Raw genomic sequence first — 17175 nt, 5'->3', positions numbered from 1 at the left:
CAAATCTGACTCCGTACAAGCTACGTTACTACCACTGAATAAATTATATATGACAGAGTGGTTCTTTGTGCCCCTCATCATCTCTCCAAGGCTGATAACAACTACAAGCTTCAAAACTCGCCCTGCCTAAATGACTGATTAAATATCTAACAACAGGAACTTCTGGTGGGCGGTACACCTAGTTGACAGCGTTTTAACAAATCTCTTCATTCTCTCCCCGGAGTTCGGTCACGCAAGTGGACCTATAGAACGCAGATAACCATTGTTACGTTCCTGAAATTAGATATGTATAATTACATGTGTTGAGTGGCTTACTACTAAATATTGCTTATTAGTGTTGAAATATTGATGTAAACGTCTAAATCAACAGTTCATATAAATATCCTGACACTCTGGTATAGTATCGACACTACAGGATCAAAAAGTAATTTTGATACTTTTGTTCTTTGATACTTCTTTTATTTTAATTTTCTCTCATCCACTAATATGTGATTAGCTTAATGTAAGAAGAGAGAGTTTACAACATAACCTTAGTCGCATATTGTTGAATTCCTAATGCAATAATCTTTGTCGGAATTTTGGATTAGTGCCTTATAATTGTAATTGGTTTACTTAGCAATGGAAAAATATTGTAACAAAAATTCATCCAAGCGCGGAAACAGCAAGCTGAATCAGAGTAAAACGGGCAAAAACAAGCCTGGAGCGAGCAAAGATGCTTCCTCTCCTTCCTCGCCCCTCTCAGCGGGGGACGTGGAGGAGGGGAACCAAACTCCTCTTACTAAAGGCACTGATACTACAAGTACAGACACGGCTCAGACTATTCTAGACATTCTCCTTCCTATTATAGACCAAAAATTCGGAGCTATTCAGGATACCTTTGATGCGGCTGTGGCCAAAATAGCAGAAAACACGGCTAGAATTAACACGCTGGAACAACGTACCAGCGATGTGGAGGATAATGTTCTAGCATTGCAAAATGAATCTGAACAAGATTCGAGTAGATGGTCACAAATGCAAGAAAAAATTGATGATTTAGAAAACCGCAGTCGAAGAAATAACCTAAGGTTTATAGGTATTCCAGAATCGGTGAAAGGGCCTGACTTATCCTCTTACCTTAGCCAAGACCTAGTGGTTGCTCTCAATTTACATGACGAAATAGATAATTTACAAATGGAAAGAGCCCACCATCTGGGCTCAATTAGAGAGGGTAACTCTACTAGACCTCGACCTGTTTTGGCTAGGTTCTTAGATTTCAAAGATAAGGAGAAAATATTGATAGCATTCAGGAGGAAGAAACAATTAGAGATTGAGGGTAATAGAATACTGATATTTCAAGACTATTCAGCTATGTTGTCACAGAAGAGAAAAGAGTTTACACCAGTTTGCAAGTTCTTGGCTGGTAATAACAAAAGTTTCGCTCTTCTGTACCCAGCTAAGCTCAGAGTAGTGGAGAATGGCCGTACACTAATTTTTGAAAATCCGGAGATGGCAAAGAGTCATTTTCAAGTGCCTACTCCGCATTTAAGGTCGCCAGCTGGAGCTCGCTCCCCTTATAATGCACTGACTTGAATGATATAGCATTCTAGACCTAGATAACATGGCGTTAGAAGGTTGATAACACACATAGTGACTATGTGATACCTGATTATGTTGATAATGTAAACTCTCTCTATATGTATACACATGTATGTGCGTATGTATTTAGTTATGTTACAAATGTTCATTGTTAAAGGTTCTGTGATCTCTGGTAATACTCCCAGAGATCACATGCAAAATTTGGTTAGGAAAATGTTAAGAAAAAGTTTGAGGTATAGAAAATGTAATGCATTATATACTTTGTTTTCATATTTCACAAAAAGGTTAAATATCCAATGTCTCATTTTACAAATGTGGGGTGGTGAATCCCATGGTTTGGATCAAGTTTACTTATTGATGGTTTTGGTGGGGTTTGTTTGCAACCTCTACCTACACACATTTGGTTTGACTAATTGCCCAATTGTGGGTATTTGTTAAAAATGCAACCTACGCAGCTGGATTCCCAGGAACCTAATACTCCACAGACCATTAATTTGTCATCTTGGAATGTGGGTGGGCTTAATTCTCCTATTAAACGTAAAAAAGTCCTTACCCACCTCAAAAGAGCTCATATAGATATTGCGTTTCTACAAGAAACACATTGGAGAAAGGATGATGGTTTTATCTTGCGGGGAGGCTGGGTTGGGGAATGTATTTCGGCCTCATATAAAACAAAAACCAGAGGCGTAGCCATAATAATAGCTAGACACCTCCAGTATACAGTTTTGGATACAGTCATAGACCCTGAGGGTCGATATCTACTAATTTCTTTACAAATTAATGATGAAAAATATACCTTCTTGAATATTTATGCCCCCAATGGATCACAACGTGACTTCTATCAGTCTCTAATTCAACTTGTCTTACAATGTGACACCCCTAACCTTGTGATAGCAGGTGACTTCAATTCCGTTATTGATCCAAAATATGATAGGTCAAATGCATCTTCTACAACTAACCCAAGGGCTTTGGAATGCTTTTTTGCCCTGATGTCCAGGTGTGGCATGGTTGATCCGTGGCGCCTCTTAAACCCATCAGACAGATCCTATTCTTTCTTTTGTAATGTACATAGATCTTTTTCGAGGATAGACTATTCATTAGTCACGGACACCCTAATGCCGTGGGTTCGTAGGGCAGACATTGCTGATATAGTTATCTCGGACCATGCAATGATTTCTCTTGCGATCCAAAATCCGAACTCAAGACGGAGATTTAGGCATTGGAGATTTCCTACTTACCTATACAATTCTGATCATTTTCAACAATTTCTAAGACACAGATGGGCTGAATATCTAGATGATAACATTGACCAATGGGATGCCAAAGTTCTATTCTGGGACGCTTCAAAGGCAGTTATGAGGGGACACATAATTGCGTATGTGTCTAGGCATCGTAAGAAGGCTGAGGAAATTTATGATAATTTGAGCAAATTATTGGCTGAGGCATTTGCCAGGTTTGCTTCTGACCAGTCGGATATGTCATGGTCTGCTTATCGTGAGACGAGACAACTCTTAGAGAGTTTCTTGACTTCCCAAGCAAAACAACAAATTGATTTTTCAAAAAATAAATTTTTCAGATTGGGAAATAAAGCTGGCAAATTACTTGCAAATATAAACAAACCTCGGAAACGTAAAAGTCATATAATTGCTCTTAAAGCCCATAATTCATCTAAGATTCTTACCAAATCGGAAGAGATATTAGAAACCTTCCAGGCTTACTATTCGGCCCTATACAAGGTCTCTACACCAAATCCCCAGCTAATGTCCAAACTTTTAACTGAGGCCAAATTGCCTTCATTAACACCAGAACAAAGAGAAGTTATGGCAAAAGATATCACTTCCCGAGATGTAGAGATTGCAATCAAACATTTGAAACTCAATAAAACACCAGGCCCAGATGGCTTTACGGCAGAGTATTATAATATCCTTGAGGGAGATCTGACTCATGTTTTAGTGGATTTGTTTTCAATGATACATAGAGAACGCCCTGTATACCCATCGTTTAATGTAGCCCATACAGTCCTTATCCCTAAACCAGGTAAGGACCCTATGATTGAAGGATCTTATCGCCCTATTACTCTTTTAAACCAGATTACAAACTTTTAGCAAAGATTATGGCGGACCGTTTACAAGGTATCCTTCCTGGTTTGTTAACATCCCATCAGCTGGGATTTGTAGCAGGACGCCACTCGGTCAAAGGTATTAGGACAGCCATATCAGCGATTGTGGCCTCAAGTGTAAACCCCACCTCAAACATGATCCTTAGTTTAGATGCTCAAAAGGCTTTCGATTCTGTTGCATGGCCCTTTCTAAACAAAATTCTCTCATGCAGAATTTAGAGCACTTGTAGCCTTTCTCTACACCTCCCCTAAAACATCTCTATTGGTCAATGGTATCACGGGTTCCCCACTGGAAATGTATAGAGGCACTCGCCAGGGATGTCCACTCTCTCCATTACTCTTTAATTTGGTATTGGACCCTATGCTCAGAGTCTTGCAAAACTGGACGCAACTGGAAGGGAATAAGGATTGGAGATCAGGAAATCAAAATTACAGCTTTTGCTGATGATGTAATGATCTACATATCTAATCCTGAAGTCTCACTTAAATCCCTAATGGACCGAATAGTGGAGTTTGGTTCTGTCTCCGGGTTCTCTGTCAATTTTGAAAAATCTACTGCTATGTATCTGGGAAAGGGTGTCATAGTCCCAACATGGGCACGGGATATTCCCATTACATGGGCAAAGTCAGCCATGCCATACCTGGGCATCCAACTACCAAAAGATATTCACTCTCTATATAATCTTAATATCTCTAGGGTGATAAATGTAGTGGAACATGAGATGAAAGGTTGGAAACATCTATGCCTCTCCTATGGAGGTAGAATAAACATAATTAAAATGATCATCCCCTTAGGATGTAAGCTCGAATGAGCAGGGCCCTCTTCCCTCCTGTCTCCATACCTGTTCTTCTGCTCCGTCTCTACTGTATCTGCCTGCTTGGAGTTTCTGAAGTACTGGTACTTTGTGTTTTTGTCCTGTACTGTTTTACCCTGTATAGTCTACTGTTTGTACCATGTTCGGCGCTGCGGAAACCTTGTGGCACCTAACAAATAAACGATAATAATAATAATAATAATAATCATATTTCCTAAACTAATGTATCCATTACAAGTTTTACCGTTATTATTAACCAGATTAGATGCACTGAAACTGGATGCAGACTTTAGACCTTTTATTTGGAATTCCAAAAAAACGCGAATTGGGTTGATCAAATTACAACAGTCAAAAAATAGAGGAGGACTGAATTTACCAAATATAACCAAGCGGCCCAAATGCGACACCTTAAAGACTGGTTGCATAACACGTATACTTATACTAATACTACATTAGATTAGAATTTCATTCCTAACCTTAGCTTATTAGCCTTTATTCATCTACATGAAAGAGAACTTCCAATTCAGACTATAAATAATCCAATCTTGTATACTGTCCGTAAACTTTGGCATAGGCTTTGCCACATATACCATTTAAGCCCTTAAATTTCAATGAACCTCCCATTATTAAACAACCCTTACTTTCAGGACGGATCAGCTTCCTTGCCATTTGATAAATGGGCGAAATTAGGAATTACTAAGATAAGATCATTAATTGATGCAAATACGCGAAAACCTATGACTTATACTCAAATAAGCTCTACTTATCCACAACTAGCCCCTTAATCATCTAGCAATATTTCAATGCCAACATTACATTAATACAGTACTGAGTAAAATCTCTCCGGAGGATTGGGATAATCCCTTGGAGGCTATGCTTTCGAGACCTCCCCTGACCCGTCAAGCCATCTCACAGCATTATTCCCTATTACAAACCCAATTTGACTATAACCATTCTAAAACTGGCCTTTCATTGTGGCAGGAACAATTCCCATCACCTGACACCAGAGGTTCTTTTAAAGGCACTGACCAATTCCATTAAAATATTACCGGCCATGACCTACACAGAAATGTTCCTAAATATCTATCATAGGGCATATCTGTCTCCATCTCGTCAATTTCAGATAGGTCTATCAGAATCGCACTGTTGTCCGAAATGTGGGTCTCCGAGAGCGGATTTGACACACTGTTTTTGGGAGTGTCCCCTAATTAAACGATTCTGGACCCAGATTTGGAGATTCTCTAATACACACCTGGTAAATTATGCGCCTCTATCTCCGGAATGGGCGATATTCGGAATACTTCCAAGTACTTGCAAAGTTGGTAAAGGATGCAAGAAACTACTATTAGCAGTCTCGGCTGCAGCCAGGAAGAGCATACTCCAGGTCTGGGCCCAGGATTCCCCTCCTATGTTTTCCCTTTTTAAAGAAAAGCTCTATCACATATTCCGAATGGATTGGATAGAGACGTCTTTGCAGAAAGAGGTTAGAGTAAAGCAGTTCTTTGACGCATGGGAAAGCTTTATAACTCTCTTACCCTGTATCATACGTACACAACTTTGGAATAGCTTCCACAATACTGAGTGGTACGGGTTAAGAATGGTCTCAGCGGACCCTCCGATTGACTTATCTCCACCTTCTAATGGTTAAGTCCTAGGCAAGATGGATTAATTGAGAAGAGGAGATAGGGGATGTTATTGACTTATTGAATTGTTTGAAAAATGTGAAAATATGTATTTATTTCATAATGCATTCAATTGTATACCTCAATAAAAATTGTTTAAAAAAAAATAAAAAAAATTGACTTCATCCAAATGCCAAATGTTGTAATCTACAGTATATACTAATGTTTGTAGACATGTTTGTTTTCTAAGTGGGATAGAAGTGTAATTCTACTGCAAGTTGCACTGCAGTATTTACAGCAAAGAAATTGGTATATGAATTTGTGTATACATATGGTATATCACCAATCATTGAGAATGACAGAGGTACACATTTCACTGTATAAGTTTTTAAAAACAATGTATTTTACCAAGAATAAAAAATAAGATATTGAAACAATTTAATGGTATATAAAATACGCTGAGTAAAGTGATGAAGAATACAGGGATGATTTAGTTAGAGGTTTTATCTCTAATATTGTGTAGCATCAGAACCACTCCCAGACTTCCATTAAATTTTTTCACCATATGAGATTTTGTTCAGAAGACAACCCAATATTATTATCAGCCCACAAGAGACTTTTAAAATGTATTCAAGATGTAACTGTTAAGTACCTGAATGAGATGAGTAAGCAGTTACAAAAGCAACAAGAGACTTTGAAGCAGATTGTACTACAAATGCCTATTTAGAGCTGTCAGAATATACAGCCAGGAAAAAGTTATGGTCAGAAATTTTTAATGTTCTAGTTATTTGACAGATCAATGGGAATGACCACAGCATTGAAAGTTGCTGAAATAAAAACTTGGATTCACATATCACACTGCAAGAAGGTAGTCGATCAGACAGTGACCTGGTAAGACTCAGAGACTATTAGTTTTGGAACCAGATAGAACAATTTTGTTTTAGGACTTGAACAAAGATGGTGGTTCGGAAAGAAGAATCTGACCCAGAAGTCAAAGGAAGATATCCTTATTATTGTTGTCACCGCTATAGGCATGATTTTTTTTTTTATACCTTATATTATTTTTTTATGGACATTTGTTTATGAGGACCTGATGGTAAGATCCGGTAGTGCTTTTGAGGAAATGGGGGCATATAGTCGTAAAAAATAGAGAATCAAAACTGTCTTCATCATTCATTCTACTCATGACTAAAAACACATACAATAATGACACATATAAGGAAGAATTAAAAGATAAATAATTGGAGATGAAATGTGTATATGTCAATATTGTGATAACCCTCCTGAAAACGTGTAAAATAGTACGATAGGACGAGCAATTAAAATAAGTGTTGGATATTTACACATACACTGCATGGACACCAAAATGTTGGATTGTTGCCAATACCTTTAAATTTTACAGAGTTGCTTAATTAACTAGAGCCTAGGTTCCCAAACTGTGCGCCACGGCTCCCAGGGGTGCTGCGGCGCTGTCACAGGGGTGCCGTGGCCAGAAAGAAGAAGAAGAAAAGAAAAACTTACCAATCCAGCGGCGCCCGGGACCCAGCAACCTCCTCCCTCCTCACTGAGTGCCGGGCGTGACGTCATAATGCCCGACATATTCAGTGAGAAGCGTCAGGAGAGAGGATGCTGGGTCCCGGGCGCCACCAGATTGGTAAGTTTTTCTTTTTGTTTTCTTTTTCTTCCTGTCCATGGCGGGATACAGAGGGGGCAGAGCGAGAGGGCACAGCACTGATGCAGAGGGGACAGAGTGCGGATGCAGAGGGGGCTGAAAGGATGCAGAGCGCAGAGGCAGAGGGGGCAGAGCGCGGAGGCAGAGGGACGCAGAGCGCGGAGGCACAGAGTGCGTGGTGATGCAGAGGGGGCACAGAGTGCGTGGTGATGCAGAGGGGGCACAGAGTGCGTGGAGATGCAAAAGAGGGCACAGTGTGAGTTAGCTGTAAATTATTCTTTGACAGAAATATAATTTAAAAAAAAAAATATATAAAAATATTCTTTACCCTTGGATTTATGTGTATTATTTTTGCATACAACTAAATAAGTATCTCTGTGCTGACCTAAATACTTCTAACGTTTTTTTTTTGACTGCTTATAAAACGGGAATGCTCGATAATTATTTTGGAGGGGTGCCTTGAAAAAAATTATGGAGACTCTAAGGGTGCCGCGAACTGCAAAAGTTTGGGAACCACTGTGCTAAAGGGAAGACCAGTTGCTGGAAAATATAATGAAACACGGCCTCTTTACTTAAAATTGCTGCTACATGTATTAGACAACGATAGATGGGTCAGCGCTCCCTTATATTGGTAAGAGGGTTGCTGCCTGCAGGGGTAAAGCTAAAGGGAAGTTCCAACCCTTGGAAGGAGAGATAGATGAAAATGATTAGTCCCTAGGCGCAAAAAGAGGACAGATAAAGAAATTTAATCAGTATAATATTTACCACAATAAACAATGTCAAAAGGTGGTAATAGAGCGGTAGTACAATATCCGGATGACAATGTGTAGCATATATCCACACGGGATAATGATAGGATATTTAGGATATTCAGGATTACAAGTAAGGTACTGCCCCGGGTAGGGGGACCTAGGTGTCTATTCGACGTGTATCACGCACATATAATGCAGGTATGTCATAACCATTAAGTATATACAGATGCAGTGATAAGTAGCAATCACAGAATGTATCAAACAGATAACAGATTGTACAAATATAAATAAATATGGTATCGAGCTGGAGAATAACAGTGAAACTCCAAAAGATGTCCAAATACAAAGTGTGTCTTAGCGGGAGGCACAAATAAGGTATATTACCAATAGTTAGTGATCCGTTGCGGCTAAATAATCTTAGTCCATGAACCTGACATAATGGGTACTAATGCAAGACTTGTGATATAGATATGGGATCGGTGGTGCTCCAATAGAGATCTATTGAGAACGAGTGTCCATACTCCCGGTAGGGTGGTAGGCTTGGCCGAAATAAGAATTCCGTATTATTGCATGATGCTTCAGGACCAGGTGACTTTTATTCACTTGTCAGCGTCCCTTGAAATAATAAAAAAAATCCCCCTTAACTTACCTTTAATCGGCTTGTTCTCCTGTCCTCTTCTCTTCTCCAATTCTGTGCTGCTGATTGTTCTTCTCGCGCGGGTGTCTCCTCTGTGCTGCGCTCCGCAATGGATGTTGGGCGGGATGACATCACACCTGACATTCACTGCGAGCGCTGAACGGAGGAGGAGACAAGGGAGGGAGCCGGAGTACCAGCTGACGTGACCGCAAGGTAAGTAGTTTCTCTTCTTTTTTTTTTTTGCAGGATTTTTTTTGTCCATTAAGAGCGCTGCCCCCTTGCCACAACCAAAACTCCTACTGGGCCACATTTACAAGCGTGCTGGGCCGCATGCGGCCCGCGGGTTGGACAACCCTGTATTAAAGTGTATACCAGTACTGTTGAAATTTTGTAAGAAAACATTAAGTAGAGAAATTAAGAGAGTGAATAATACAGGGGAAGAAATTATAGAACTGTATGAACAAATTAAACCCCATAATCATAATATTGTGTGATAGTTTAGAGAACTATCAAACTGTCAAAGATGTTTTATTTTGGATGAAGCCAATTTATTAACATGAAAATTATTTACATGATGTGTTTTTATTATATCAATTGGATCCTTGTGTGTGAGCTGATGAGAGGGTTATGAGCAGGAATGAAGGAGTTAATTAAAGTAACAGATGTTTCTAATCAAAGTTGGTGAACAAAGACTTTTACAAGGAATTTCTCCCAAAACTTCATTGTATCCAGGGGAGCCAAAAGGAGCAAGACACGCCTATATGCCATCTGAGCCAATTGTAATATAACATTTGTAAATTGTAATAAAACCTACTTTTGTTGCTTCAAAAGTAGCTGTCTGGTCTGTGGACAGGCAGAAATAAAACAAATAAACAATGATATCATTTTATTCTTAAAGTTTCTTTTGGTGAAAAAATTTAATTATTACTTTAACATGGGTGGATCTCCTTGTTTGAAACCAACTTTCTCTAATTTTAATTTTGCTCTAATGGTATTCTATCATCATATACGGTTTTGTGATACCCCGCTACATTTCAGTACTGTTCTGTTCAGCTCTACATTGCTATGGGTATTAATCAAAGGTTGAAAGATTAAGTGTTTTTTATTTCCCCTTAATATGTATCTGTGTGATAAAATACTGGTTATGTCATGTGAAAACAATCCAGCAGTGGTCACTTAAAAAGTAACTTACCATGTGATGTTTTCTCCCATTATATACTACGGGCTCAATGAGGACATGTATTTTGTTGTTATGAATAACATTGGGAACACCAGTTAAGTATAATGTCAGTGGGCAAAGTTTATGGATATTCTGGAAGGTTGCGTGACAAAATAGGTGAACCCGGATATAAGGACAGACAGCACTTTGTGTGATTAAATTAGAGCTTGCAAATTCTCTGGATAACCCTATTCTCTAGCGCCCCAGCTGAGTGGAGATCACCTTTAATATAGTGCAATTAACAACTAGAACCTAAGAGGGCTAGGCAACCTACACTCCTGTAGAAATACATACACTAGGCCTGATTGCATGTAAAATCCATTTTGTCGCAATGTGTTATTGTTGGATTTTAAGTAATCTGCACTTGAATATGTTTGTAGAGACTGGTCGGGGGTCGCAAAGCGCAAGCAGATTACTGCAGGGGTGTAGTTAGAGTTGATCCGTATCTACACTTAGAAGGGCAGATCTATTGCGGCTCCTGAAGTATTACAGCATCAACATATATATCTTTAGCATTTAAAAATAGAACAAAAAAATTATGCACCCTTTTCCTTTACTAAAGTAAGTAACTGGCCTGGTTATTGCTAAAGCAAGAGGATAAATTATTCCCAAAGTGAATTACTATTGGGCATCTTCCTTGCATCCTTGGTGCCGTGGATAACAGTAGATTACAAACATAGATTAAGCACTATTGTGGAACTACAAGTGCAAAAAAAACAGGAACTATTGGGGTATGCTTGTATAATGATATAATTGACAGTGCTTGCCAAAGAGGTAAAATAATAATATTTGCATTTAAAATTAAACCAAAACAGCCTGGGTCAACCAAATTTATTAAACAGGGAGCTAACTCATAAATAAAGTCAAAATTTAAATCAAGATTTAGAGGTGTATTTACTAAACTACGTTGTTGAAAAAGTGGAGATGTTGCCTATAGCAACAAATCAGATTCTAGCTGTCATTTTGTAGAATGTATAAAATATATAATTAGAATCTGATTGGTTGCTATAGGCAACATCTCCAAAGTTTAGTAGATATACCCCATAGTGTCTTGAGTTGAACGCGAGTGCATTTGTGCAACTTAAGGATGTCCCATGGTTAAAAAGAGCACATTACTTACATTTGTGTTTAGAGATGAACATATCTTGCATTTGTGGCACCTTGGGCTTGGTGAGGTCGGTCAGGGGCCTTAATGTCCATGTACAGTACAGTAAGGTCAAGTAAATGCAAGTTAGTCATGCCTTTCTGACATGAGTAATATTTTGAATTGCATGCATCTTGAAATACCTTAGGTATGAGATGTATAAGTTATACTTGTATAATATGAGTGCATGTCTTGGAGTTGGCAATTATGATTGTTAGATATTTGCTCCTGATGCCCAATTCACTAGATTTAAGTTTGAATTATGTAAAAATGTATGCAACTTAAAATACAGACACAAGCGTGCCAACACATCCATACTCATATTGGACATCTTTACGTTAAACTCTAATCAGGCCCTGAAAGAGCCAGTAAAGAGACATAATTTGAAATTAATACATATCAAAGGCTGTGTAGTAATCAGCTGTACAATATACTGGAAATAAATGAAAGGGGTTCTGGTTCAACTAAATATGCACACCATACTCTTTCACTCCTCTGCAGCAAATTTTCATGTTAGGAGGAGACCTTTTAAAACTTTAGAGCAAATAAAGAATCATGTAATGCCAAGTGGAATCTTTGACAAATCACAGGGACAGGGCTAGTGATGTCCTAGTTGCTCAAATAATAGCATTCTTTTTCTTTTTATCTGTATCAGATCCCATTAGGACATAGATGTAAAGATAAAGCGCATAAGCTGTCTGTCTGAGTGTAGAGGTAATACTTTCATTTTTAACATATTCTTTTGTTTTTCATATATTATGTAACTAATAATTTCTGTCAGTACTGTATACAAATGTAAATGCCTTGAACGGTGCTTCTGACATTTTGTGGCCCCATATAAATAAAATAATAATAATAAATAATAATAAATAATGGATCTGCAGTGAAGTGACAGGATACTGCTGAGCAATATGTTTTTCCTTAATGCTGCATATCAAAGAAATTTCAATTTTGGGCTTTAGCGTTCCTCAAATAATTATGTCAGTGGATCAATTCTTAGGATTTGGTATTGCTGCAATATTAGCTAGCAAAAATATTTCCAAAATAGGTGTCCTAAATCTGTTACGCTGAACAAGAGCCGAAGAGGAAAATCAAGAGAGAGTAAGATAAGTCGCAACTCTGCATTCAGGATAGATTGCAGGAGGGACAGACGTTTGTCAGGCAGGTCAGAGAGGAGAAAGTTGCAAAAATCAAGGCGGGAAATAACAAGAGCATGAATAATGCCTTTTCCCAATATTTTCTTGTGGATAATCAGTTTCAAATGGAGAGCGTGATTTCGCACAAGAAAACCAGACTGTACTCTTAAATTAGGTGCTTATATATCATGCTTTATTATTTGTTCAAATAGGGGGTGCTTGTCCAACAAATTATGACTAGAAAAAAATTAACAAGGTTCAAGAGAGAGGGACATATAACACCCCCGGTCCGGTATAAAATAAAAACTTAACTTTAAACTGACATTCATAAAAATAGAGTATTGTCACTTTACCCAGGACAAGATGTGGTGAATATTAAAAACAAATAACACAACATATAAAGTGAAAAATCAAAAGAGACATATGTGAAGTAAAAAAAAGAAAGTACCCGTCAGTGAAAGCCACTAATTCATGCGGGTCAAGGTGAGTATCCAGAGAAACTATACCTCTCAGATATAATAATAAATTGGAAAACACAATGAAGAGGTATCTCGTGACCTCACCTCTCCCCTACTGCAATATACTGACCAGCTGTTGTTACTAGGTGTAATAGGCAAATTAATAGATAGTGGGTAGGCAGGGTTAGATTCCTAAAGGTGATAATCAGGTTTTCAATATTATTATTTGTAGGTCCCTCTACTGTGCACTAAAACTATAGAAAATGAGAAACACATTCCATGTATTTCCCTATAGTTCTACATTTTGCAAAAGATAAAATCTTTCAATACTGCAGATTATACTATTTACTTTTAGCTTCCTTTTTAGGATTCAAGTTTTTATTTTACACAAGGTTAATAATGTTCAATCATAGAACTATTAAAGAATAAAATCTTCTGAGAGCAACTCCTGTTGGATCTGTTATTGGTTGCTAGGGGAAACATTACCTTAAGCTACCAAGACAGCAACTGAAAATATTCACTACATATGTATACCATAGAAGATTTTAATCCATAATTTAAATTACATAAATGTAGTACAAGGAAAATACAAAACAAGTTCATTGCAAGATCACAAGGAACAACTATGCATCAATGAATACAGAAGTGTTATTACCTAGCAGCAGAGTATGGCCTTGCTTGTAATCTAGGTAGATGCTCTATGGGAAGAAACAAACTTAAAGTTATGCATAAATACAAACCAATGGCTGACTTTACGGCATTTAAACCATTTTACAATTCAATGTCCATATATATTTTTGACCATCATAAATTGTAATAAATATCCAAGAAGCCCTACTCCAGAATCCTCGTTGTGTTTTCTGAAACAAGTTCATGCTAATTTTAGAGGTAACCTGCCACCATCAATTAGGTTCTCCAGGTAAATAGACTAGCTTTAGTGCTTCAAGCATGCATGATAAAGAAGACATATCCAAAATATACCAGTACCTATCAGCTATTTAACTTTGGGTAAGGACAAAAACCTGAAAAAAATAAACAGTTATCAGTTTTTTTTAAATTGCATTTTTTCATGCTAACATATTCAAAAGTTGAATGGCTTTTTGGGAATCAGTTGCTTACTGCACTAATCAATTATTGAGCCTATTGATTGCACATTCTGCTATAAATCCTCACAGCTACCATGCCTTGAAAACCTTGTGAGAGATAGTGTTCTCTCAGACTGAAGCATAGAAAAACGTTTTTTTGTAAAATACACATTAAGTGTGACAGTTCATTTTTTTTTTTTTAACTATTTATTTTGAAAAATAGCAATCATTTACAGATAAGAATCAACAATTAGTACATTTGCAGGGCAGGAAACAAAAACAGTGAACAGTACATGTCATGGGCATATGTCAATGAAACTGAAAATATTTGAGTAGTAAATATATAAAATAGCCAGAGGTTTGTCAACAAACAGACCGGTAATTATACAATTGTTATCCAGAATACTCAAGAAACTATAACATTTTATAACAATATAATGGTGGGGGAAGGGAGGAGGGGGGGGGGGGGCACTGGTCTCCACCGAGACTGAAAGGAAAAAGAGAACACACTTCCCTTTATCCACACAATTCCCTACCCTTATCTTTCCTATTTTAAGAAGAGAAACAAATAAATAGAAGAGGGGCAAAAAAACCCCAAAAAGTTCAGAGGAGATTACTACTAGATTCTCTGGGAAGGGAAACAGCATCGAGAGTCAAGAGTCAGGCTGCCTATGAATATAGGGAGTCTATTAGAAGGAAGGAGTTGGTGCAAGAGGTATGGGGTTATAAGTAAAGCCAAGGAGCCCAAAATCTGGTGGAATTTATCATTATTATCATGCAGGTGGTATGTAATCTGCTCCATCCGGGCAATAAACCAGATATAGGATCGCAGGGCCATCAAAGTGGGGGTTCAACTTGTTTCCAAGACTTAGCTACTAGGCAACGCGCAGCAGACAGGACATGGGAGGCCAATTTTGCAGACTGTCTATCATCATCAGTCAAAGGGTAACAGAGAGAAAAGACCACGGGTCTTTCCGGACAGGGCATGGAAGGAGGGAGGAGAGGGAGGGCCCTAACTCGATCCCAAAAGGAGGATATTTTAGGGCAGGAACCACCAAATATGAAAAAAGGAACCCATCTGGCCACAACCCAACCAACATAATGAGAACTAGAGGGGAACATTTTAGTGAGTTTGTCAGGTGTGTAATACCACCTATAGTATACTTTATATGCGTTCTCCTTCACCAACGTCGATTAGAGCTGGTGGCGGCTTGATCCTTATGATTTCCCAATAATCTCCCTCTGGGGGGGGCCCAGATCTCTCTCCCATTCACTCTCATGCCTACCGCCCGGAGGTAAAGTACATTGAGAATTAAGCTGTAGATAGAGGAGATTGTGTCCCTACCCAAGGGTGAGGAGAGACATAGAGATTCAAAGGGAGACCTAAGAAGGGGGAGAGGATCCCCCCGAGGAGAGAGCCCACAAAGTGTCGTAACTGGAAATACTTCCATAGAATTTAGGATGGAGACTTGGATATTTAGAGCGTAGATCATCCCAGGAGATAAAGGCCCCCTGAAATAATAGGTCTCCAACAAATCAAACTCCCGCAGTGACCCAGGGACTATAGAAGGCAAAGGAGAGCCCAGGAGGAAAGGCAGGGTTACCCCAAAGAGGTAGGACAGTAAGAGAGGACACCGTATCTTGAGATGGGTCGGCAGGTCTCCCATATTGCAGCTGAGAATAATAGGGTAGGGCATTGGAGGTGAGGGAGATCTAGTCTGTTTTGAGAGACCCCCCATATACAGGACGGAATTGGAAAATTAAGATAAGCGGATTTGATGTCAACCCACGACAGTGCCGCGTGGGGGGGGGGGGGGCGAAGGAGGCTACAATCTGGCTCAGGTGAGCCGCTCAATAGTAAATTTTCAAATCCGGGAAACCCTTACCACCACCTCTGGTGGGTCTCTAAGAGAGCCAGCTTAATCCTGGGAAGTCGGCTGTTCCAGATAAACCTAGAGAGACATTTTTGGATAGATGTCAGATCCGAAAGGGGACTCGGACAGGAAGGGTCTGGAAATAATAGAGGAGCTTAGGAAGGAGGTTCATCTTGACAGAGATGATCCTGCCCAGCCACGAAATGATCATGAGCGCCAGGAGAACAATTCAGACTTGATCTTAGCAAAGAGGCCCGGGTAGTTCTCCGGTAGAGGGAGTCATAGGAGTCGGTGATGAAGATACCTAAGTATTTCATTTTCTTTCTCTGCCACCTAAAGTTAAAGCGGGAGGTGAGTACCAGTCCTTCTGGGGAGGGAATATTAAGGAGGAGAGCTTCCGATTTTGTAATATTGATCTTGTAACGTGAGAGGTGCCCATAATGGTGTAATATGCTAAAGAGTCCAGGGAGAGACTTCTCAGGCTGCAGGAGAGTCAGAAGGACATCGTCCACAAAGAGAGAGAGCTTACTCTCCAGATTCCCCGTCCGCACACCCCGTTATGTTCGGGCAGGCCTGATAGAGGCTGCAAGAGGCTCTATAACAAGGGCAAAGATGAGAGGAGACAGAGGGCACCCCTGGCATGTACCATTGTATATGGCGATGAGGTCAGAGGGAGAACCGTTGATCATGACTCTTGCGGGAGGGTCAAGAGTATAAGGCTTGAATACCCGTGAGGAGGTTACCCGAAATCCCAAACGCCGATAAGGCTCGGGACATAAAGCTCCAGGAGATCCTGTCAAAAGCCTTCTCGGCATCAAGGGAGAGAACAATGGGCGGGGCCTTCCTGGTATTAATGATATGAATCAGATCATCGACTCTCCTGGTATTGTCTCTGGCCTGACGACCCGGTATAAAGCCAACCTGATCATAATGTATAAGGGAGGAAGGACCGATTTAGTCTATTAGCACAAATTTTTGATATAATTTGACATCCATATTAAGCAGGGAGATAGGGCGATAACTAGCGCAGTCATGAACATCCTTACCCTCTTTATGAATGACGGAGA

General features: G+C 39.2%; 1 protein-coding gene across 1 annotated transcript in view; it reads right to left on the bottom strand.

Annotated features, from left to right (window-relative positions):
- The window catches only part of MTRR (5-methyltetrahydrofolate-homocysteine methyltransferase reductase), a 209374-nt gene that overhangs the window by 62628 nt on the left and 129571 nt on the right, over positions 1–17175 (bottom strand). The window contains exon 10 of the mRNA XM_075212756.1: positions 13805–13847. Within this exon, the coding sequence (XP_075068857.1) occupies positions 13805–13847 (43 nt within the window). The remainder of the gene's footprint in view (positions 1–13804; positions 13848–17175) is intronic.

The sequence above is a fragment of the Mixophyes fleayi genome, chromosome 5 (assembly GCF_038048845.1).
Source record: "Mixophyes fleayi isolate aMixFle1 chromosome 5, aMixFle1.hap1, whole genome shotgun sequence".
In the NCBI taxonomy this organism is placed as follows: domain Eukaryota; kingdom Metazoa; phylum Chordata; class Amphibia; order Anura; family Limnodynastidae; genus Mixophyes; species Mixophyes fleayi.
Note: the sequence above shows the minus strand (reverse complement) of the source record. Positions and strands in the feature narration are given on the sequence as shown.